We start from the raw sequence: 23,931 nt of genomic DNA, 5'->3' as shown, positions 1-23,931 counted from the left end.
TCAATGTAAAGTAAGCATCTTAAGGAAAGCAGTTTATTGTGACAGAATTTTTCAAAGATTAGTTGATGAACTGTCTATGCTTTTGCTAGAGCTAAAATATAAGAATATAGTTATGGCAGTGTTATTCATGGCAGGAAAATATACTAAAAAGCCCTTAATACCCACCACCTTCTCAATCATTGCTTAATTTGATTACAATTCTGATTAAAATTATGGATTATATTGTTGTAATGACCTTTCTTGATTGTCCACAGTGAGTCTTAGGTTGTGAAAACAACTGATCCTGACACCACAAGAGCAATCAGAAGTATCAGGCCATTCGATGTATTTGTGCCATCACTGTTTATACTAATATGCATTTCTTTTCATAATAGCTGTTATATTTTTTATTACTATTATTAAAACTTAAGACAAATACACAGAAAATTTAATTCCAGGACATTGCTCACATTTAGCATTTTCTGAAACGAAGAACCCAGTTTTGTGACAGCACTTGTAAAGCGCTGCTGTAAAAATAGTTTGACTTCAAACATTTTTGTTCAGAATACAAGCAAATTGTGTTTTTCTAAATCAAGATTACATTAAAAATCTAATTTTCAAAAATGTTCTAGTCAAAAAAGCAAAAAATCTTATTTTTTTTTTTTATTTTATTATTTTTGTTTATTTAGTTTTTCCACTCCTTTTTTCCACACCCAAGTTTCATATAATTTCAAAGGTAAAGCTTGAGGTGTGTGCAATGTTGGGCCTGGTTTCACCAGATTTTCCCCTGACCAGTCCAACAGTAGACTAAACAATAACAATTATTTGATTTAATTAAAAAAAACCTGCTCCTTGCATATAATTACATATACTACACTCACAGGGTAAGTGTGGCGTGGGCATGGCAGCTTGTGCATTGCACTGGACTGATCCATGCCACACGTCATACTTTTTTAATGCATCACAAAGCAACTGACAAACCGTATACACTTCAATGCTGATTTGATATCTTCCACCACCTCAAATTATTGTGAAAGCTGTTGTTGTTTTATTATTATTATTATTATCAACGTTAGTATATTATAGTTATCACGTTTATCGTTCCTCCTCTCGATCTTTCATTCTTTTATTATTATTATTATTATTAATAATTAATCATAGTATTACCTAAATTATTCTTTTCAGTATTATTCTTTACTTTGAGTTTACTATCCGTATATTATCATTATTATTATAGTAATGTTTTTTTTTCTTCTTTTAATATTCTAATTGTTTTGTCTGCTGCAAATTGTTTCCACTTCCTTTTCTTCTTTTCCTTTTCTTCTTCTACTCTTTCTTTTCCTTCCTTTTCTATTTTTTTTCTCTTTTTCCAATCTTTTATTTCTTCTCTTTCCTTTTTCTACTTATTATTATTATTATTATTATTAATAGTATCATCATTATTAATATTATTTGTTCTCTTCCTGAAATCTGATGTCCTTTCTTGCTTGTTTACTGTCATTATTACTATCATTATATCACTAGCATTGTTGTCACTCCTTATATATGTTACTTGCATCATTTAGTGACTGTCATTGTTCCTTTTGTATGTACTCTGACCTGTTTACCAAGTTACCTTTACATGCACACACACACACACACACACACACACGCACCTGCCGGTATTTGACTGTACCTTTTGTATATTCCAATAGAAAAAAATAAAAAAAATCTAATTAAAATGCATAAATACATAGAAAAGAATTTTCATCACTACAATTACAAAAGCATGTTCCTTAAATCTGACAACAAACTGTCTGTAGCATTAGTAAAGAAAGTGGGAGAATTATTATTCTACAATTAATCATTTTAATATTTGTGCTAGGCAAGGATAAACTTTAGAGCATCAAAACACTATGAAATAATGACACGCGGACGTCAAAATATGTATAATTGTAATATATTTTTGTTTTGCATTATTGATTACAATTTGTCTTAGTTGATTAACTAATCAAATAAACATTCCTGTTTCATTAGATCTTCATTAAATGATTTTGACCTCTTTGTGGCCTCTCCTTACACTTATCTCCATTTATTTATTAAAACAGAGTAGCTGAAACCACAAAAGCAATCAGAACAATTACAGCAAAAGCTACACCAGACTTTTTCCAGACATGTGAAGATGTGTCAAACTCTGATGTCAATTAATCTCACCAGGCTTTGCCAATGACCACATCTTAGTTTCTCCAACTCTTACTCATGAACACTCCACTCATTACAAAAACTGTGTTTGTTGCAGAAATACTGATTACTGGTGGTCTTGTATATGGTGGAAGGAGGACAGGTTTTAACTGAGCACCAACTTTCCAGTTTGTACATTAACTGACAGCCATTAATAATGCTGGTGAGATATTTGCTGAACTGAGGTGAACGGCGACATTGACCATTTGCAATAGGATTGCCATAATTGCAGCTGAAGTAGCCTCCAAAAGGTACAGAGAATCTTGTTTCGGTTTCATAATCGTTGTTCATACAAATCATCATGTCATCAGGCAAGAACCAATGAAAATGTTGAATGTGGTTAGAGGGTTTTGTAAATCTGATTCATATAGACCTCCAAACTGTTAGCCAGATTTTTCGAGAGTTTTCTCATTTGAGAACCTGAAATAATCACAGATACATTTATGATATCAGTCTATTCCAATATAAGCATTCTGTTGGTGTATTCTTGTTCTACTGCAACATATTTTAATGTAACATATTCAAATTGTGTGGAACATAATTTCCACCAGTTGCTGAGTTTTTAAATATTTTACTATTACAGATTCCGTCTCAGTGGGTAGCACAATCGCCTCACAGCAAGAAGGTCGCTGGTTTGAGCCTCGGCTGGGTCAGTTGGCCCAGTTCTCCCCTCGTTCGCATGGATTTCCTCCAGGTGCTCCAGTTTCCCCCACAGTCCAAAGACATGCGGTACAGGTTAATTGGGTAGGCTAAGTATGAGTGTGAATGGATGTTTCCCAGTGATGGGTTGCAGCTGGAAGAGCATCCGCTGCGTAAAACATATGCTGGATAAGTTGGCAGTTCATTCCGCTGTGGCGACCCCAGATTAATAAAGGGACTAAGCCGAAAAGAAAATGAATGACTGAATAAATGAGAAAATAACAAACTGCCTTTGGTCTAATTGGAATTTAAAGTTGCATTGTGAAACTGCATAGTAGATTACAAGAAGGCGAGAGAATGAATGAATAAATGAATGAATCCAGTCATTTGTTTCGAAGTGATTATATTTTTATAAAAATATGAATTTTTGATTTAATTGTTTTTTATGTAAAATATTTACATTGTTTAAGTAAGTCATCATCAGTACAATGAAGTTAAACCAGTTTGGGAAAGTCCCCAGAGCTCCATAGTTGTCATGAACACACCAAACCAGTGACAGATTTGAGATACTTCCTTAATAAAAAAATCACTTGATTATAAAGAAGTTCTTAAGTTATCTGAAACTTACTGTCATCTTAATAATGATACTTTCAGATTATTCATGTTTAGTCAATTAAGACCTGTCCTCCTTCCACCATATACAAGACCTCCAGTAATCAGCATTTCTCGCCAAACACAGTTTCTGTAACGAGTGGAGTGTTCATGAGTGAGAGTTTTTTTAAAAAGGGGAGGTGCTACTCTTCACCCTCTCTTCATGTTTTGTTTAAGATTACATCAAATAAAAATGCATATTTCAAAGCACTTCACTGGGCCTTTAAGCCCCAGACATCTTCTAAGCCCACTGGTCAGCAAAACCCTTGTGGGTCACTTTTTCCCCTTCAACCAATCCAAATATCAAATCAATGGGAAGGTGGACTTGACATACATACAAAAAGATAGATTGTGGAATACCCAGTAGACCCATGACACGTGCCGTTATGTGTATGATATATGGGAGGGAGATGATCCTTCCACCTTTTCTTTGTCAGTCAATGTCTGAAGCATTTGAAGGAGGTTCTGAATGAATCAGCTGGATTACTTTGAGGGTGGTAAGATGTTTTGAGTGGCATACTCCAGCAAGTTGTTGAAGAGACTTTATATAATACGATACGAAATTTTACCAGGCCAGTACTTGATATCAAAAAGAAAATTCAGATAAGCAAATACTTCTCCCACTCATGTTAATCAACATGTTAATCAACATGTTAATCAGAGGGAAGTTGTGGGCCTTTGGTCTTTATTTGTCTGGTCTGAACTGTGGCTGCTTCAGCTTTTGTTTTTAGTAGGTCATAAAGTGGCTTGGCTATGCATAAAAAACCTTGGATTAAAGAATGATGACAGAACTGCTTCAAGATCTTTGGGATCTGTTCTGTCTGTCTGGTTTGAGGCAGCCTACATTTCAGACCTCATGTTGAAAAAGTTAACATTTTTCTGATCTTAGCTTGTCTCTCAATTAGCAGATGACTAACCAAAAAAGGAGCATTGATTGAGAAGTTGAGATTATCATTCTCCATTAACTGCGTACACTTCCAGTTTGTCTGCAGTTTCTATAAGCTCAGTAAGTGGTCTTACATTTACATCAGGTAGATACTTGGCTTTCCATATACTGTACAATCAATTCTGCTGACTTGAGCTCCAGTGTCAAGCAGAGCACATACTGCAAGGCTATTGAGTTAGGGATTTTCTTCCAATTGAATTAACAGTTATATCCTTCTTGGCTCTATGTAGTATTAAAATATGTGTCTGACTATTTTCTCTGTTGTCACTGAATAACTCAATGTTAATGTTAGTGAATGTTCTTCTGTGATCATGTTTCTCCGAATTAGGTTCATTGTCTGATTTATTAACTGAGTTTTAGGACAAGGAAAGCCTGGTCACTGCTCACCCCCTCGCAGTGACTGTTTCTCATTTCCCTGAAGTCTGTGTTTTTGTAGTCATCCTCTAGCCAGATGTCCTGTTTTACTACACCGGAAGCAGTGAGTACAATTATGTCCAACTTCAACACATTTTGGGCAGTCATGAGATTTTACTCTTCTTTGCAAAATCTCATTACTTATAGAGCATGGGACAGGCATTTTCAGGTTGTCAGTTGTTTTGACTTGGTCATGGAGTCCACCATTCTGGTAAGTGTACCAATTTGAACTGTCAGTTGTTTTATAGGGTCATTCTTGTTTTTCTGCTCCAGAATCTCCTTAAATTCTTCAACGTGTTCTCTTTCAAAGTGGGAACAGCTTACGGTGCTTTGACCTAGCCTTCGCACTCTTCCATTCTCATCACTGGTGACTTTTGTTACATGTCTCAGTATTGATTAATCTGTAATGGAATGGTTGAACAAAAAGGGTTTTAATTCACAATGAATGTCTTTATATTTGTGTCCCAAGTCTATCTAGGAACACATTTTGAACAGTTACTGAGCTGTATCTGATATTAGAGTTGTTCGGTTTTGCGGCAAGGAGAATCTTCTGTTTGAGGCCTATTACTCTTTAAAGAAACTATTGAGGTGTTTCATTTTCACTCTGTTTTGTACACATTAATTCTTGGAATAACTCTGTACTGCTTTTGTCTTCTTGGCGTGAGTAAAGAAACCTTTTGAGGTCCTCAATTGTCATATCTTCCTTATTCATCAGCACGTCCTTTAAGGTTCCTGGTTTTATTATTCGAAAAATGTCCTTAATTAATTTTGATTCATTAGAATTCTGTTTGATCCCATCTTTGATTTTTCTATAATGTGAGATAATAAAGAAGGCTTTTGGTCAGTTCTTCATAACTTGGGTGTACTACATACGGGCTAGAGTCTGGGTTTGTATTAGTGGTGTGGTCAGTAGTAATGGATGTATGTGTTGTGGGTATAATGTGTGCTTCAATATTAGCATTAACCTCAACAAGACTACACGGATAAACAAGTACAGTAATGGCTTGGACTTCAATAGAGTTTATGGTTTCTTGCAAAATCAACAGTTCAATCATACCGTTATCCTCTGATTCTAGTAATTGTTTACAGTACATGAAAGCATTGATGTATTTGAAGCAACCGTTTTGGTTGGTGGAATCTAGTTCAGTGGCACTTAAACAATGCTTTTGGCAAATTGATGCTGTTCATCAGCAGACAAGTTGAGTAGACTATTTCTGATGTCCCACACCAGACTCTTCCTTACTGTATCTGACATGATGGACCTTCATCACAATCCCTCAGTTCACAGTTGCAGAAAGTAGAATCACACTCTTCACCGACATTCTCTTGAGTACAAGCTCGCAGATGTGGTGCATCCACAGATTTGTGGTCCAAAAAATCAACAATCACTGGATCAGCTTCCTATGGACATCGGGAGCCAATCCCGGATTTCTGTTGATTTGTCCTACTTTGTCAGATTGTCATACCTCCCATTCAAAAAGTAGGTAGCACATTTTGATGATGCAATATGCTACCCATCAGATTTTGCTTCTATTTTAATGTGGAGTAGTGTGATATGAAGCTGTAATATAGCTCTAACCTTTACATCGGACAGTCCATCACGGATGTACCTCTGGATTGCATCTATCCATTGTAGTTAATACATGATATTTAATACATTTTGTACATATTCACCCGGATAGTTTTTGGTCTATTAATCTATTGTTATTGGGTGTATTATTTTGTCAGTGTTATTTTGTTACATTTTATAATTGTCTTTAATTATGTTACCATGTTGTACGAGGTTTGTCTTCGTTTACCAACTTGCTTAACGTTATCTTTATTTCTTATTGTGTGCGTCTTGTACGTTGTTCTTGTAAAATGTCCATTGTAGTTTATTAAATTCGATAATAAAAGACGTGTTTGTGTATAATAACCCATTTCACTTCACATTTATAGTGATTTCTGTTTACATTTTCTTAAATCAAAAATATACATTTCTAATATAAATTTAATAGTAATTATAAGTGCTTTATATAATTAAATCATTTTATTGTTAATGTACATTGAAACCGATGAATCCATGGTGAGGTAAGTGACGTTATAAAGTACACTGCTGTTCCATTTGAAGAAATACCCGACTTGTGTCCTCGCATCCGCTGTAGTTCATTCATCTAAGTCTGAACTTGGCAAGTCTGAACTTCCAAGGACGCAAGTCTGAACCTTGCGTACTTGGTATTGAGAAACAGCCTTTATCTTCAGCCAAAAAGCAAAGTGATAATCAGCACTTTTAATAGTTTATTTTACAGACTTAAAGTTTAATATATTAACCATACTTGTTTTCTTGAAACTGTCACTTTTAGGTGAAATTACTTTAAATTACTTTAATGTAATAGTTTACGCACTGGCATAATACATGTTAATACTGACATGTTAAATTAAATTAACATGACTCAAAATGGGATGTTGATAACAGATTAACAGTACTTTTTGTTGGAGTATTATATTATAATAGTACATAGTATTTTTCAGGGTTGTCTGTTAAAAAAAAGAGTAATAAAGTTTTTATTTAAAAAGCTATTTTCTCTAAATTTATTTATTTATTATTTTTATATATTTTTTATTCATGATTTTTAATGCTGTCGTTAGAAATCATGGAGGCCATTAAACTACCAGATAATGTAGTTTTTGTTGTGTATACTAATTTTTGCTTCACCCTAATTTGAGTAAAAAAAAAAAGTAATTAAGTTATTTTGTTAACCTTTTATGTTATATGTGAGAGAGATATTTTAGATATCAGATGTATTTTCATATCAGATTTGTAATTTTCATTCCAAAATGGCCACCGTGTGACACTAGCTGCATCTAGTGGCAGTTTACCAAATAACAAGAGTGTCGCCTCTTGTTGATTCTATGCTCTTTGCTTCAGCTGTGATGTCCTATTTGTTGACTGATGTGACGCTGTGGTTGTCATTGCAACACTTTTCTCATCTGCCACTAGTGTTTATAAAAAAATGCAACTTTGTCTTTTTATGTGCTAATACCATTATAAATTAATGAATATATACATAGAAACATACACATAAATAAATAATATTATATAATTAATTTAAGCTTCCTGTAACCTAAAATTTGTATGGGCCACACTGTTTATATATATATATATATATATATATATATATATATATATATATATATATATATATATATACACACACAATTTACAGTTGTCTTATTCTTGTTCATATCATAGAAATCTATCCTATATGGTCAGTGTGTTCACCACAGGGATATGACTGCCATCTAGTGGTTGTTAATTTTGCAGAAGCTCAAAGAAATGTCCTTTATTTTTTGTTATTGTGATATTTACTTTTGGGGTTTACGTTGTGGCCTGCAGAGTGTTTCCTGGCTCTTTGTTTACCTCTAATGGCTGGATGCATTACAGGTCATAAACCCTACCATCATTAAACCATCAAGCTTCCCTAAGGACATTTTTGGTTATTTTAGTTAGATTTTTTTTTTTTTTAAAGATCCCTTAATCTGAGCAGATCAAGATTTGGCTACTTTTTTTAAGTTTATGTGTACATGCACAAAAAGATGACTCAATTCAACAATATTAAGTGGTTGAAAAACTTTATGGAATGAAATTAGGACCTCATACTTGCTACATAATACAAAGGTTTGCAAACATAAAATATAGTATTGAGCAAAAATAGGCCCAAAAAATTGCAAAGGAAAATTAAGTTTTGACAATTAAAGAGGAATTTAGCAAACAAAAATAGAGAACTGCAAATAAAAAATCTATTATAAATTATATGTATATATTTTTATATAACTGTTATTTTTGTAAATTACACAGTATTTAATTGTAGTATAAACTGTATTTTACTGTAGTTTGTATTGTTTGTTGTGAAAAATACTGTATATTTTATGATAAATATATACAAAACTGTAAATACATAATACAGCAAGGTAAATGATGCTGTAAATGTAAATGCAGTATTTTGCAGTAATTGATTTACAGTAAGTTACTGGCAAACTGCTGCGACTAAGTTACTTCTACAGTAAATTGTTAACAGTATATTTATTTACAAAAAAAAAAAAAAAAATTTAAATCCACCAGCCTCTAAAAAACCTGTCAAGGCAATTGCAATGCTCATTTTAATTAGCTTTTTAGTCAACCGTGAGTTTGCAATTCTGTTTTCCCTTTTCACTTCATGCTTCTGTACGTTTCACTTTCTGGCACTGCTTTGATGAGGAAGAGGAGTTAGAGGAATTGGGAAACCTACCTCCATTGAAGCAGTGCCATCAGCTGGAGACAGCACCACAGAGGAAATCAGCATGGCTGAGAATGAGTTGTTGCCATAGACATCTATTATAAAGCTAGAAGCCCCATGGGTCACTTCAGTCTGTTGCTTCGATACATCAACGCTGCTGCCATTTTTATCAGGTCATGAGGACGCAGCAAAGAAATAAAAATATATATTCTAAACAACTACAAAGCCTCAAAAGTACATTATGTTGTCCAAGAACTACAAAATTTGTCAAAATGTAGTGAGTTTAGTCTTCTGCTTGGCACCTGTATGGGCAGAGTAATAAAGCTTAGGAATCTAAATCACAGCGATTGGTACTTCGTTACTTTCCATCTCTGGCTTCTGATGAAGTATTTTAGCATATAGCTCATTTTGCTTTAATTATAGCTTAACTTTTGACTGCATTTTTTTCTTATTTTCTGCTGTTATGCGCGTATCATATTTACATATTATTTACATATAATTCAGTTTACATGCCTCTGCAAAAAGTGTCAGTGAAATCAAAACTAAAACATATGAACAACAAAGACAGACAGGAAAGACTTGGGAGCACTTTATTTTTTAATCCAATGTTTAGATATTAGACGTCAGCTTGAACATGCACACAAATCTTTGACCAGTGTGCCGAAAGTAAATGAGCTTATGTTACTCAGGAACCACCTAAGAAAACTTTGTAATACTCACATAGGGTATATGCGGAAGTGTGCAAAAGGACTTTTAATTTTGCAGTAACCTGAGTCAAGCGCTTCCTGTGAACTGTATGCGGTTACAAAATCAGTGCTTTTACCCATCTGAGAGATGTACGATATAAAGTGGGTCTCAGACCAGACAAGAAGCATTGCATTATATTAAATTTTTCTGTGCCATGTCTTTAAAATATTTGAATTATTCAAGTATTTTTAATTGTGTTTCTGCACTCGCCTGCCGATACTGACAACTGTGTGCATGTAAACGTCTTTTCATATCGTTTTACGCTTGAACAACTAAATGCTGAAATCTATTTAACTGACAGTATTTTAATTACATCACAACATCGATGCTGTTAAAGGAACTATATAAAATTGAAAAAAGTCACAATAACCGTTCACCGGAAGTTTAGCAACATTTCTAAATAAAGATAATTTACATATTTGCATAATTTTTATTTAGGATTGTTTACAGGTTGATGTGCACTATAGCTGTTGATATAAAAATCCCACTCAATTAAAATTTATGAACATTGGATTAGCATAGACAGGTGCTCAAAGTTCAGCTTAAAGTGCTGCAGAGCATAACGTTAAGATTTGAAACATGTTGGTGCAGTGGGTGAAACATCACGCTTTGCAGAGCCAGTAAAAAATCTGTTTTATTACAAGATAACAAAAATCAACTTGCACATTTTCGCTTCTTAACATTACCTATTTTCATAATCCAAGGTTACTTGCCAGCATAACTAAACATTTAGTTGAGCTTAAGTTCTTAGACACCTCAGGTGATGCATGACATGATTAAAAAAATAACACTAAAAAGTACCCCTAAAACATTTGTTTCTATCTATAAGTAGAATGGTGGATAAAGTTTACAGATTGTTGCAGAGCATTAATCTTGATAGGGCTAAAAGCTAGCATCAAGGTTAAGTGAATTTAGTTTTGCGCACTTGCATCTTTATTAGCTACAATATTAGTTATTCGGACCCCCTAGTTTTTTGCGATTTTGTGATCACTGAATCCAATCAACATCAACATCAACATCAACAATGTCGCTATATTTTGCAATCTTACAAAATTCTTAAACGCAAAATAATCGTAAACATTTTTAAATAATCTCATTAAAAATCCAATTCCAAACCATAAAATCAAATTACATTTATTTCGTTTCGCAATTAATTGTTTTACATGACTTATAGACGTAGCATACGCAGTGCACATGATGTATTTGAGTATCTCTCAAAAAATGACGTCTCACCTGAGCCCTCACAATCCTTAAATTACATGAAAGTAGGGCAAAATTGTTTTGCAGCCTATGCAGCAAGCAGACGCGGAGGAAGCACGAGTGATTTATATGAGAAGTCAATGCAAAGATGCGATTAGACATCCTGTGGTGCAAATCGAGCGAATAAGATGGCTCAAATTGGGTGTTTTGTGCATTTACAGCTTCAGAATGCAAAAAAAAATAAAAAATTTAAGCAAACATCTAACAAATGGAGTAATGGAACAGACAGAAAAGCAAGCAGATTACAATAGAGATTGGTTCAAGGATGATGGCCACTGGACGTGACCGAATTGAAGGACATTACTTTTGCTTTACATGTATGCCTATTATGATGTGCATCATATAAATAAAAGATTTTGTTTAACTCTCCCTGCCATTGACTAGTTTTACAGCAATCCGTGTTTTAGGTGTATTATGGTAGGGGAAGCCCTAACACATGTCCTGAGTGAGGTACATGATGTCAGATGCTCCAGGGAGTGAAATCGGAGAAAGAATTTTTTATAATTATATATATTTTTAATCGCAAAAATGTCCGCAAATTTCTGGGAATTACCACCACAAAATCAGTAATTTTATCGCAAAAAATCATGAAAAAATAGGGTCGTTATTAAACCACCACACTTTTTACATAGTTTGCTATACAAATGCACGTATGAGTATAATGTACTGGATGTAACTATTTCTCTATTCATTTGTGATGTGGTTAGATGCTGAAATTTGACTGAAACGGAAAATTCTACTTCATGGATTATAGGCTTGCTGAAGTTTTGTGTTAGGCAGATTTGAACAACTTGATGTGCATTATGATTGTCCTTTTGTTCACGTGCGTGTGTCAAGTTAAAAGCTGTTAATCAAACACATTTGTAAATTATTTCATACTGGTTGGAAAATTAGATGCAAATGCTAGTTTGTTACACACCACACCCTTTATCTATGTAAAAGTAATCTGCAAAAATATTCTTAACACTTTAGGTCTTAAAGGGCACCTTGAATTAAAGCTGAAGTAAATCGCTGTAATTCATTACACACATGCACTTTTTAAAAACATTTTAAACTTGTAAAATTCACTCTTCTTGATCACGTTTGATGATGATTGATGATCCTAGCAAACTGAACAGACCTTTTATTCCTAGTTGCTTTGCTTTCGTCCTCTCTTGTTGATATGATTATACACGTGACTACCGGGACATGTTAATACGCAGCTGTCAATCAATTCAGTGGGCGGGTGGACCGCACTCCTACATCAAGTTGCGGTCGGTCTGAAAACCGCTCCAATTGGTCCACCGTTTTTATTTTGTTAAATTGAAAAAAAAAAGTACTGGGTGTGTTTATATCACCCCAATATGACGGTCTATACACTATACCTACACATATGTCTGTCCAAACAGCTTGAAAAGTAGATTTTTCACCATAGGTGCCCTTTAAGATTCTGGTGAATATCTGCTACACCTAGTACCTGTCAAGTGATCATCACAAAAAGCGATGTAGGTGAAATAAAACATCCCTCTCTGTAATTTACATCTGTGTTTGTGCATCCCACTTTCAGGATTGGTCACACATCCCCCCACAAAGTCATCATAGTTCACATCACTGTCCCAAACCTCAAATTTTAGTTGATGACCAAACTCAATTGACCCAAAATTAAAGTTGGTGTTCCAATCAGGGTTATTATTGTCTAGAATTACCTCAGTCTCCTTGTATATACCATTGTACCATGCCTTCACATAACCATCAGAAGATGAAAAATAATCTTCATTCATGCCTTTGGCTCTCATCATAACCACTACTAATGTTCCACGACCGGCTCTCAAAGGACAGCAGTTTTGATCCAGATTTGATATTTTAGAGCATCCTTCATATTCCTTGTGGTCTACAGAAATCATGTTCTCTTCAATATATTCAGTTACTGCATTTTTTAGGTTGGAACTAACTTCAGGATCCGCCACCAGATGATGGAGAGGAAAAATAGCATATGACATAACATCAGGGTTGTCATGCAAGGTCTTTCTCCATTGTGAGTAAGCTTCAGCTGGGCTTTGGTTTAAAACAAGCTCTGGGAAGTATTTCTCTCCTCCCAGCACCTCTGTCTTGTGTGTCATGAAGGTCTGGTAGAAGCCCATGCCCATTTCTTCCATAAGGATATGAGAACATTTGCTAGAAAACGAGGCTGTAGCTTGCTGGAAGCCCAACTTTATCATGAAATCCATGTTCAGACAGTGTTTGATGTCAATTTCCGAGAAGCCCTTCAGGGTTGCAAGACATGTGCGAAAAGCCGTGACCCGCCTCACTCGCCCTCCCAGATGAACCTGGCGTATGTAGTGAGTGCCGTAGGTTTCGATAATTTTTTGGTACAGGTGTTTTGTTTGGTCGTCATATTGTGTTGGAAGTGTTTGGAGATGTTTTGAGAATTCGGTGCTGAGCTCTGGGTGGTCTCGTACTCTGTAACTATAAAAGAAAGAAATACTTCTTGTCAGCATCATGTGAGTGTGCTTTTTAAATCAAAATGTCCTTGTGTGTGTGTGTGTGTGTGTGTGTGTGTGTGTGTGTGTGTGTGTGTGTGTGTGTGTGTGTGTGTGTGTGTGTGTGTGTTTGTTTGTTTGTTTGTTTGTTATTTAATACAATTATTCAGTCAAAGAAAAGGGGAAAGTACCCCTTAGCATGACTTACTTGTAATGTTGCTCACTTTGGTAGTTTTCTACACTGTAAAACCCAACAGTCAGCTTTATCAAATGAAATGAGTGTAGTTAACTCAAAATCTATTGAAAGTTAGTTCTACTCATTTGAAAAGAGTTTTGAACTCAGTCTTGAAGGTAATGAGTTAAATAATTAATGGAGTAAGTTCACAGTACTCATATAGATTAGTTTTTTAACTCAAATGGTTTGTAGCAATCGGTTTCTCAAACGGTTTGAGTTGCCTTAACCTAATGAGTTTTACAGTACTCAGTTGGACTAAGTTCTCTTCATTTATTGGGATTTACTGTGCTCAAATTGCTTTGTGTACTCAAATGGATTAAGTTCACAGTACTCATTAGGATTAGTTTTTAAACTTAAATGGTTTGTTTCAGTCTGTTTCCTCAAATGGTTTGAGTTACCTTAACATTTTGGGTTTTACAGTGAATTTCTACATAATTCAAAGTGTCTTTAATGGAATTGTTTACCTTAAATCATATTTTTTTCTGTAAATTTAAATTCTCAGGCCATCCAAGATGGGGCACTTTTCTTTCTCAACAGAAACATTCAAGATTTTTAGCTAAAATCTTAGTGCTTGGTGATTTATAAATAAGCATAAAAAAAGTCACTGGCTACTGGCAATGTGTAAGTCCAAAAGAAAAAAAATGTACGTATTTATATCCTGTACATCTGCTGGTGATACATTGAGTTCTCAAGGAGAGAAATGATCAGTGTGTGCAAGATACTGAATATTATTATACTAACAGAATGTTTAAAGCACAAAATCTGCAAATGCTAAGTGCGTTCATGGAAGTCGGCAGCATCAACTTCCTGTCAAATAATGACCTGCACACTGACACAAGCACAAACACATTAGCAGGTCCTGCTTGTTTACAATAGAGAAATATCTATGCTAATCCTGGGAACTGCAACCTTTTTAGAAAAAAAGATTTTAATCATCATGGTGTATCATTTAAAAGTCATATTGATATCCGAATGAGGTTATTAGTAGGGATATCCCGATCAGGTTTTTTTGACCTTGAGTCCGAGTCGTTTGATTTTGACTATCTACAGAAACCCAATCCAATACTTCTATAATACATAAAAATAATAAAGAAGAGCGAAGAAACGGAGGCAGGATGTTCCTTATTTTTTATTTAATTCACCTTATTAAACCATTCAACAACTCCATTAACAAACAGAGCACTTCTGTGAGGTCGCTTGAACAATCAAGTAATGAATAACTTAATTCTTCACTTTTGGACTTTAGTGCAACAGCAAATATAAAAAAAAAAAATCGAATATAAAAACAAATAGCACCATAACTTTAAATACCCGGCAGTCAATCCCAAGTTTACATATCTCTCAGTTTGCTATGGCAATATTGTTATTATCAACTTTATAATACCTCCAGACCACAGGCTTTCCGCTTCAAGCTGCTTCAATGTTCTACTTTGCCAGCATTTAACCAATAGCGTCTCTGCAACAAAGTGATGTCATTATATATATATATATATATACACACATACATACACACACACACACACACATTCGAGTCCTGATCAGTCTGATTAAGTCTGAAACCACGTGATCGGGCCGATTTCTGATCACGTGATTAGATCCGGACATACTTAGTTATTAGTATGTAATTAGGCTAGATGTTATTTTAAAAATTCTTGGAATTTTGTGAAATGGTCACTATTACATAGTGTGTAGAGCAGTTATTTAAATGCAGAGTGTTTTGGAATACACAAAGATATATAGTCTCTCTCTCTCTCTCTCTCTCTCTCTCTCTCTCTCTCTCTCTCTCTCTCTCTCTCTCTCTCTCTCTTCATTTATTTGTAAGCCCAGCTTCTAACAGCTCCATTGTTCTGTTTACTTCTATGCATAAAAGTGTCTCGATCGGTGTAGAGGGAAAAGGGAGCGAGGACTCAGCTGCAGAAAAGAACATGGGTTGTATTAATAATAAATTAAAATAAATGACAAAACAAACTACCCCGAGGGGGAAAACATTAACAAAACAGACAAACCAAACTAGACTAGACTGGGCAGGGCAGGCTGGCAGGGATCAAGACTGGCACACTCACACGATAAGGCAACATACCACGACGAACTGGTACAGGACAGCAGACATGAGGAGAATATAAGCAGGGGTAAATTAATACACAAACAGATGAACATAATTAACTAATAATGGGATAACAAGGAGGGTGGGACTAGACGATAGACGGGAGAGCACCTGACACAGAGACAACACAAGCCAGGTGCTCACATAAAACAAGACTAGAACACGCAGCAAATGAGAGAACTCATTAACCAAGTGTTCGTATGTCAAGACAAAACACTGAAGCACACAACAAAAGCACACGACCAATGTAAACACAGAGCCACGTGCTTTGACAACAGACGCAAGACACGAGCACACGATAAGTGAAAACACCTTACCGTGCGCTCACATAAATGCAACGCGCATGTTTCATTTTAGCGCCAAGCAAAACCGAAACCAACTAGACGGAGACGCTGAGAATGAAACAGCGCGATGCTGACGAAACACCACAAACACGAGTACAAGAGCGCGCGTCCCAAGGACGCGCAGACCCCGCGCGCCCGCATCAAGCGGGAGCGCGCACGGTCCGCGCGCACCTATGACAAAACAAAACATTAATCAAAACAAGTGCTCGACCCAAGAAAACTCGAGCCAAGCACTAACAGGACAGGACAAGACAGAGCTAGTGTCCGGATTCTGCCACAAAACAAGAAGACTGGCAGAACCCTGACAAAAAGAGCCCAAATGAGTCATAATATCATAAGGACATACCTGTAGTATGTACAGCTGATTTCGTGGAGGGCAAAGGTTGTCTTATCCTTTGCATTCTGAGAATGGGCAAATTGAGCAATATCTGATCGACTCCCTCCAAAAATCTCCCTTCCTGTGTCATCCAAGGTAAGATCCATTTTCCAGTTGTTATTATTGAGTGACGTTGAACTCTTCATGAGGGAGTAAACAGAATGATGAAGAGCACTAGAAGGCTGTGCTGTAGTGCTGAAGATACGCCAGTCCAGCACGGCTGAGGGGAGTTTCTGCATCTGACCTCCCTGAAAGCGGTTCTTGCAGATGGTACAGGTACCGTTGACTGAGTATGATTTGACATTGATCAGAAAGGCACCTTTACGATGCATCTTGACTACATCAAAGCCTTCTCCTGCCAGATTGTAACCAGGCACAAATGGAGCTTTTTCACATTCTGCCTGAGAGCCAGTGTGACAAGCTGAACTTGAGTCCCAGTGCACCAAACTCAGAGAAATGTAGAAGAACACGTGGAAAACACAGTGATTTGTTTCCATGTCTACAGGAAAATACAGTTAAATTCCTGTAAGATTGGGGAATAATTTAAGTACAGTGCATGCACAGTTCAAATAGTTTTGCTTGTTTATAAAATGTTGATATTTTAATACCTTTGAATTGTAAAAAAGCATTTTTACTTGTTGAAAATGCATTGAATTTCCTCAAATATCACTTAAAATGAAGTCTTACCCACACTGAGTATGCAACAATCTCAAAAGTCCCCTTAAATGTTTTTCTCCAGAAAATGCTGACTCTTTTTATATGTGAATTGCATTGGCATGGTGTCATTTTCCGGAATTCTGCTAAAGACACGCCTTCTGAAAACGTGCCATTTGGCAAGAAGTATCTTACTTTCTGGCTTGTTCTTGTTTGTTCTGTCTTGTTTGTCTTTTTTATCCAATGACTGGCTTAATTTTAAATTTAATTTATGGTTTTGTTTTGTTCTTTTATCTCCCAGTCGGAGAAGGTTTTCATCTGACTGTGTGAGTGAGGATAAGGTGAATGTCATGATTAATAAGTTTTAGGACATATCACTGATTATATCGTCAAGATCGAAATTATAAAACTTGATATTTTCAGAAATAGTGTAGTCTTTAACATGGGAGGACATTTTGATGTTATTACCACTTTAGTAAAATAATGTTTAACAAAATAACCAAGGCACTTCAAAAACCTTTTTGGGTGTGGGTTTTTTGTTATCAATATTAGATAACAGCAATGAAATTCAACATAGAGACTGTTAGCAGAGTTTCAGCATTGACCTGGTGAGCAAATTCTAGCTGCAGTGTTCACATTTACCCATGAGGTGCTCTGTATTATCCTGTCATCTCATTTGTTTGTTTTTTTGTGAGGAATTTTGTGGACGACCAGCCTTTTTGGGAGACTTAAATGATTTTGTGACACTGAAAAGGTGAACTATTTAGAATGATCAACCTCTCTAGCTACAGATGAAAGGTTCTCCGTTTTGCCTCTACCTGTACATCTTGCTTTTGCAGGGTTTTGGTTAAAACTAGAATGTTTGACTGACAGATAATAGGTCTCATCTGGCAATATATGGAAATTAAACATCAACAAATCTGAATATGTTCTTTAATTTAAATGTGTTCGGTTCAGATATGTGTTATTTATATTTCAGATAGATGTAGCTTACAGAAATATGCTTTAAACTGCTTTAAACTTTTGTTAGGATAAATTAAACTAAACATTAGCCGCGTTTCCACTATCGCGCCTAAAGCGAGCGAGCCAGGGCGAGCCAAGGCCAGTCGCGTTTCCACTATCACTTCCGGGGCGTAATCGGGCCAAAGCGGGGCTTCCTTGGCGCCAGCGTCGGGCCTTTTTCGGCTCGCCGAATACCTTGGGCCAAGGAGGGCCAACTGGGGCTTCGGGGCGGGGTTACGTACAAAGGCGGAGTTTTCCTGTCAGGTAAAGAGGTGACAAGATGCTTTCTTCCCTTACATTTGTTTTGCTATCACGCTTGATCAACTCACTAAGAAGAAGAAAAAATGGATAGCAGACAGTACTGGTCAGTTGAGGACACCAGGGCTCTTCTGAACATTTCTGCCGAGGAAAATGTTCAGAGGCAAATAGACGGCGTTTGCAGAAATGAGGACAAACAGTAAAAAAGCAATCGCTTTGGTGTTCTCCATCTTCCTGCTCTCGTAGTGATGCCAGGTTGTGTTTGTGGTTATAATTTGAGTTTTTTGTTCCCGCTGAAGTGGCGGGTTGTGTGACGGGTTGTGTGACGTTTGATTCGGGGGACGTTCTGGGGGCGGTGTTTGCGTGACGCGCTGCGAGCAACTAGCCCGACAGTGGAAACGCGACATGATTTCGGCCTCATTTCTCAACCTCCCGGGCTATTGGCCCGGCCTGGCCCGATTAAAGCCCTGGCTCGCACTGGCCCGATAGTGGAAATGCGACTAGTGACTATACATACATTTCCTAATTGAGATTTTCATTAAGTACTGCATATGGAGCATATTTTGGCTATACATAGCTATGTTATATATTTATTGGATTTTATTATGCTAGCCTTAAGGTTACCAATGTGCTAGTAGACTCTAAACCAATGAATGAGTATTGCAGTGCAGACAGTGACTGACTGCAGTTCATCTTCAAATGTACATTTCTTAAGTGAATTTTGCATTGAGAAACTTGTTTTTGAAGATTAGTTGACATATTTGCATTTGGTTGAGATAAAACATTAAAATATATTAACACTGCTATACTGCCACAGCTATTACTTTGACTTGTACACCTTTCAATCACCTTTCAAGTCCAGCTACCTAACCAATAGGTCACAAATGCCCTGATTTAATTATATTGATAATCATTGCAAGGAATTTTGTAAATAACTTTTTTTTTTGTTTGTTTTTCTTCATTTCCTTTTCTTTTAAAACTAAAACTTTCTTCATACCAATCGCCTTGTCCTTGCCAATTGTTGTTTAATTTGATTATAATTTCTTTTTATGAAATGTTCTCACCATAATGTAATTTTCTGGAATTGTGCTAATAATGAAATGACACGCCATGTGACAACATGCCATTTGCCAATAATCATCTTACTTTCCGGCTTGTTCTGGCTTGTTTTTGTCTTTCATCCAATGACTGGCTTGATTTTGAATTGAATTTATTGTTTTGTTTTGTTTCTTTACCACGCCACCTGTGCCGATGGGGGGTGGTTCTCACGAGACTGTGAGGATAAAGCAAAGCAATTAAACAATTAATATGTTTTATGACAAATCAATATAAAGTCAAAATTAGAGAACAATCTATAGACACTTTTTTTCAGAAGTAATTTAATCTTCAAGAATTGAAGATTCTGTTTTACAAAATAACCAAGGCAATTCAAACTAAAACCTTTTATTATGTTATTTTGTGATCAAAACATCAATTATTGCAGCTCAAAGAAAAAGGGTCTCCATTTTGCCTTTACCTGAACATTATTCTTTTACAAGTTTGGCTGTTTTGGTTGAAAATTTGTCTGCCAGTTAAATAAACAACGGAAAATATGCAGAAAGTACCACTATTTGCCAGATTGACACCAAAAACTGGGGTTAATCTGAAAATATTCTCTAATTTTAATCAGTGTTCAATTCAAGATATGTTCAGATTAGTTTATTATATTGTACTTCATAATAGGTATAGCTTATGAAATATGCTTTAAAACAGTTCTCCATGTTAGAGTATCAGATAAGATTAAACAGTCAGAGATCTCAGTTTAAAATCTATTCTGTTGGCTGTATTTATTTATTTGGCTATGATTATTCAATTCAATTCATTTTTGTTTGTATAGCGCTTTTACAATGTAGATTGTGTCAAAGCAGCTTCACATAGAAGATTATAGTGAATTGAAACAGTGTAGTTCAGTTTAGTTTAGATTATCTCAGTTCAGTTTAATGTGTTTTAATATTCACTGCTGGGAGTCCAAACACTGAAGAGTAATCCATCGATGGATTCAACAGTGCAGAGGAAAAAAAACTTCACCAATGGGCGAAAGTGAAAGGGAAAAAAAAAACTCGGGAGAAACCAGGCTCAGTTAGCACGACCATTTCTCATATGGCAAAATATCTTGTGGAGAGCTGCAGTCTAGACCGGGGAACACAGGACATCAGCGAAGACTCTGCGGTCCCTGGAGTCTCACAGGAATCAGTCTCAGGCTCTCTACTTCTCCATGACCACCACAGCAGCTGCTACGACCTGGTCCGGGAATGTGGAAACCTTTGCATCATCTCATCACAAGTCTTGGATCACTTCAGTGGCACTGTGATGCATTGTGTGATGCATTGAATGTATGCTTTTCTAAAAAGTGCATTGAGTGAATGCTTTGCTTATGCTAGCCCTAAGGTTACCAATATGCTAGTATACTCCAAATCAATGACAGACTTGTGAAGTGCAGACAGTAACAGATTGCAGTGCATTTTCAAAGTTGCATTTATGAAATTATGATACATAAACCTTCAAAAAATGGACAACAAAAGCAAATTATTTTTATTATTTGAAAATATTTTTAAAAGACAAATCAAGAACAGCAGAGCAATCAAACAATTACAGACTGTTTTTATTTGTGCAGTTAAAATCAATACAATGTTTGAATCAATGTAATTTTATCATTTTAAGAAAAAAATTTGCAGTGAAAATTTGGTTTTGCGGATTAGTTGAAGTATATTCATTTGGTTGAGATAAAAAATAAGAATTTACTAACACTAATACTACTTTAAAGCTACCACAGCTAGTACTTTGATTATAGTAGTGAGATTCATGGCAAGAAAATGTGTAAATATTCTTCAAACCCACCACCTTTTCAATCGTTGATCAATTTGATTTCAATTCTGTGATTACAGGTATTGATTATGTTGCTGTAATAACCTTTTATTCATCGACCTTATGTTGTCAAAACAACTGATCCTGACATCACAAGAGCAATCAGAGCTATCAGGCCATAAGTTACACCAGCTTTATTCCCTCCAGACCGCTCAAACGCTTGATTAATTTCTACAGGATTTGCTGGTTGCCATATCCTTGATTGTCCTACTCCCAGCCAGGAAGCATTACCTTCTGTCATTACAACCACAGTGTTTGTCACAGTCATACCAACCAGCGGTGGGCTTGTATATGGCGGAAGGTGAACCGGTTTTAACTGACCACCACTGAACACACCAGACTGGACACAGTACAACACCTGACAACCATCACTGATAGCAGCGAGATGTTGGCTGAACTGAGGCGGACAACGAGATGGACTATTTGAGAGAGGGTTGCCAGATTGGCAGCTGAAAAAGCCACCAAAAGGCACAGCTGATTTTGTTGCTTTGACATAATCATTGCTCAAACAAACCATTATTGCCTTAGACAGAATTGTTTGAACAAAGAAATTTGGAGGACACGTATAAGATCTGGTAAACGGATTTTGTATCGATGGTCCATACAGACCTCCAAAAAGATATCCAGAATACTCTGGGATTTTTTGAGTAGAGGAACACCAGAGAGTGTCCACTTTAGCACGACGGACATAATAAACATCATTACATATTTGGGAACAACAAGTTGACCACCCTAAGAAACCACAGGAACGGCAGTTGTTTTGGCATTCATAACGAGTATAACCTCTCTCTATTATCTCGGAGCGTAAGAGTGTGGTGTTGTACTGCTGAGAGCAAGAATAACCACCAGTGGCTGGGTTTTTCTGTGCCATTTCATCGCAGATAGTGTTTCCGTCTACTGTCAGTGGAGTGCATTGTTGGTAAATGCCACCAAAGCTAAGATTGGTGATAGGACCTTCACAGGACATATCATCTACATTTGCCTGGAAGTTGAAGTTTTTGGAATCTACATTCACACAACCTGGAATGGTGTTCACTTTATAGTATTGCTCTGCGGCCTGAGAAACCAACAAGGCTAAGTTGTGTACCACAGGTTTTGGGATATCTGGAAATGTCGTTGGATTGAGAAAGAAGTGCAATGGCAGCCCAGAGCGGTCAATGGCCACCAGATTATTGAGCGTACTTTCTTGCCACTTCTGCAGAGTCATGCCTGGGTAGAACAAAGCTCCTCCATGGCTCTGAATTAAAGAATATGTGATATTACCCTGATAACCGCTGTTTTGAGAGGCTTTTTGGCCTCCACTGTAACTAGGATCTAATTTAACTTTGTCAAAGAAGTTAAAGCCGGCTGATGCAGAAACAGAAGATAAGTCTAGCTGATTCTTCAGGATATAAGTCATTTTTAAATAATCCTCTTGCACCAAACTGGCACCTGCTTCAACACTTGTGATGACATGCGTGCCATAATCAAGTATGAGTTTCTCTGACAGGTAAGTTGCTAGACGTGTTTGATTGTCTTTAATAGCATCTGCAATTCCCTCTACTTGTTGAGCAAAATTGGAGTCCAGATGGAAATTAGGATACGCCTTTACAGTGTAGAGATGATTACGTACCTGAAAAAAAGGACTTAATGAAAGTAGTGTTCTAAAGTTGGGCAAACATATAAATTGATATTAATTATATGAACTGTTAATGCTATATGTATAGTTTTACGAGTTGATTTTCTTAATTTTCTTCTTACGATAAGTACCAAGATATGTAAAACTGTTTTAGTTTAAATTTTCTTAGGGTATTGTTTTGACTTACTTGAACCCGTGCTGTTATAGAACTCTCTTTCACTTGGTGGGTCTTCATACGCTGGTGTTCAGCAGAGAATTTTCCATTGAGCACTGAAAAAAAGGAAGATTCTGCATTGACAGTGTTTGAAGTGGAGCTTGTCTGGTCCATCCATGACATGATGATCTCAGAGTTTGTTTCCACTGTGTTCTCTTTCTGTGGAACAACAAAGACATCATCTGGAATCAGATAGACACCGTCTTCTGTGGTCTGACACAGGGAGTAGCTCAGATTCATCACTCGACCCATGTCTTTGTTGCGCAGGTTATCCCAACCTCCACCTGGCAGAACCTCCAGGGCTACCAAATTTGAGTTTTTATGACACTCAATGAGTCCATTACTTGGACGAATGAGTGGATAAAGGTTGCAGAAATTCATACAATAGCAGAGCATCAGCAGACCGAAGGCTCTTGACTCCATGATCATCTGGTGAGTTGTGTAAAAATGTTTCTCTTTCGGAACTGCATCTCTTATTTATAGGAGGTGGAAAGATTGTGTAGTACATGGTGTATGGTTTTCACTGAACCAGTTTTGGCAATAAAAAAACAATAGGTCTTATTACATTACATTTAATTTATTAGCAACCATAAACACACAAAGTAATCCTTACTTTAGGACTCAGGAAATAAAGAATAAAACCGAGTGATA

The 23,931-nt window shown here is 36.2% G+C and overlaps 2 protein-coding genes across 2 annotated transcripts; both read right to left on the bottom strand.

Annotated features, from left to right (window-relative positions):
• Positions 1–10,473: 10,473 nt before the first annotated feature.
• prf1.6 (perforin 1.6) lies at positions 10,474–17,148 on the bottom strand. The gene is made up of 2 exons (XM_056463470.1): positions 16,601–17,148; positions 10,474–13,557 (listed from the first exon to the last, which is right to left on the bottom strand). The coding sequence occupies exons 1-2, from the start codon at positions 17,125–17,127 to the stop codon at positions 12,534–12,536; spliced, it is 1,551 nt and encodes a 516-aa protein (XP_056319445.1). The 5' UTR covers positions 17,128–17,148; the 3' UTR covers positions 10,474–12,533.
• A 4,361-nt stretch (positions 17,149–21,509) lies between these two features.
• Positions 21,510–23,706, bottom strand: mpeg1.3 (macrophage expressed 1, tandem duplicate 3). The gene is made up of 2 exons (XM_056464443.1): positions 23,254–23,706; positions 21,510–23,060 (listed from the first exon to the last, which is right to left on the bottom strand). The coding sequence occupies exons 1-2, from the start codon at positions 23,701–23,703 to the stop codon at positions 21,510–21,512; spliced, it is 2,001 nt and encodes a 666-aa protein (XP_056320418.1). The 5' UTR covers positions 23,704–23,706.
• Between the last annotated feature and the right edge of the window lie 225 nt (positions 23,707–23,931).

This window comes from Danio aesculapii, chromosome 8, assembly GCF_903798145.1.
Source record: "Danio aesculapii chromosome 8, fDanAes4.1, whole genome shotgun sequence".
NCBI classification, from domain to species: domain Eukaryota; kingdom Metazoa; phylum Chordata; class Actinopteri; order Cypriniformes; family Danionidae; genus Danio; species Danio aesculapii.
This window is presented reverse-complemented; position numbering and strand designations above follow the sequence as displayed.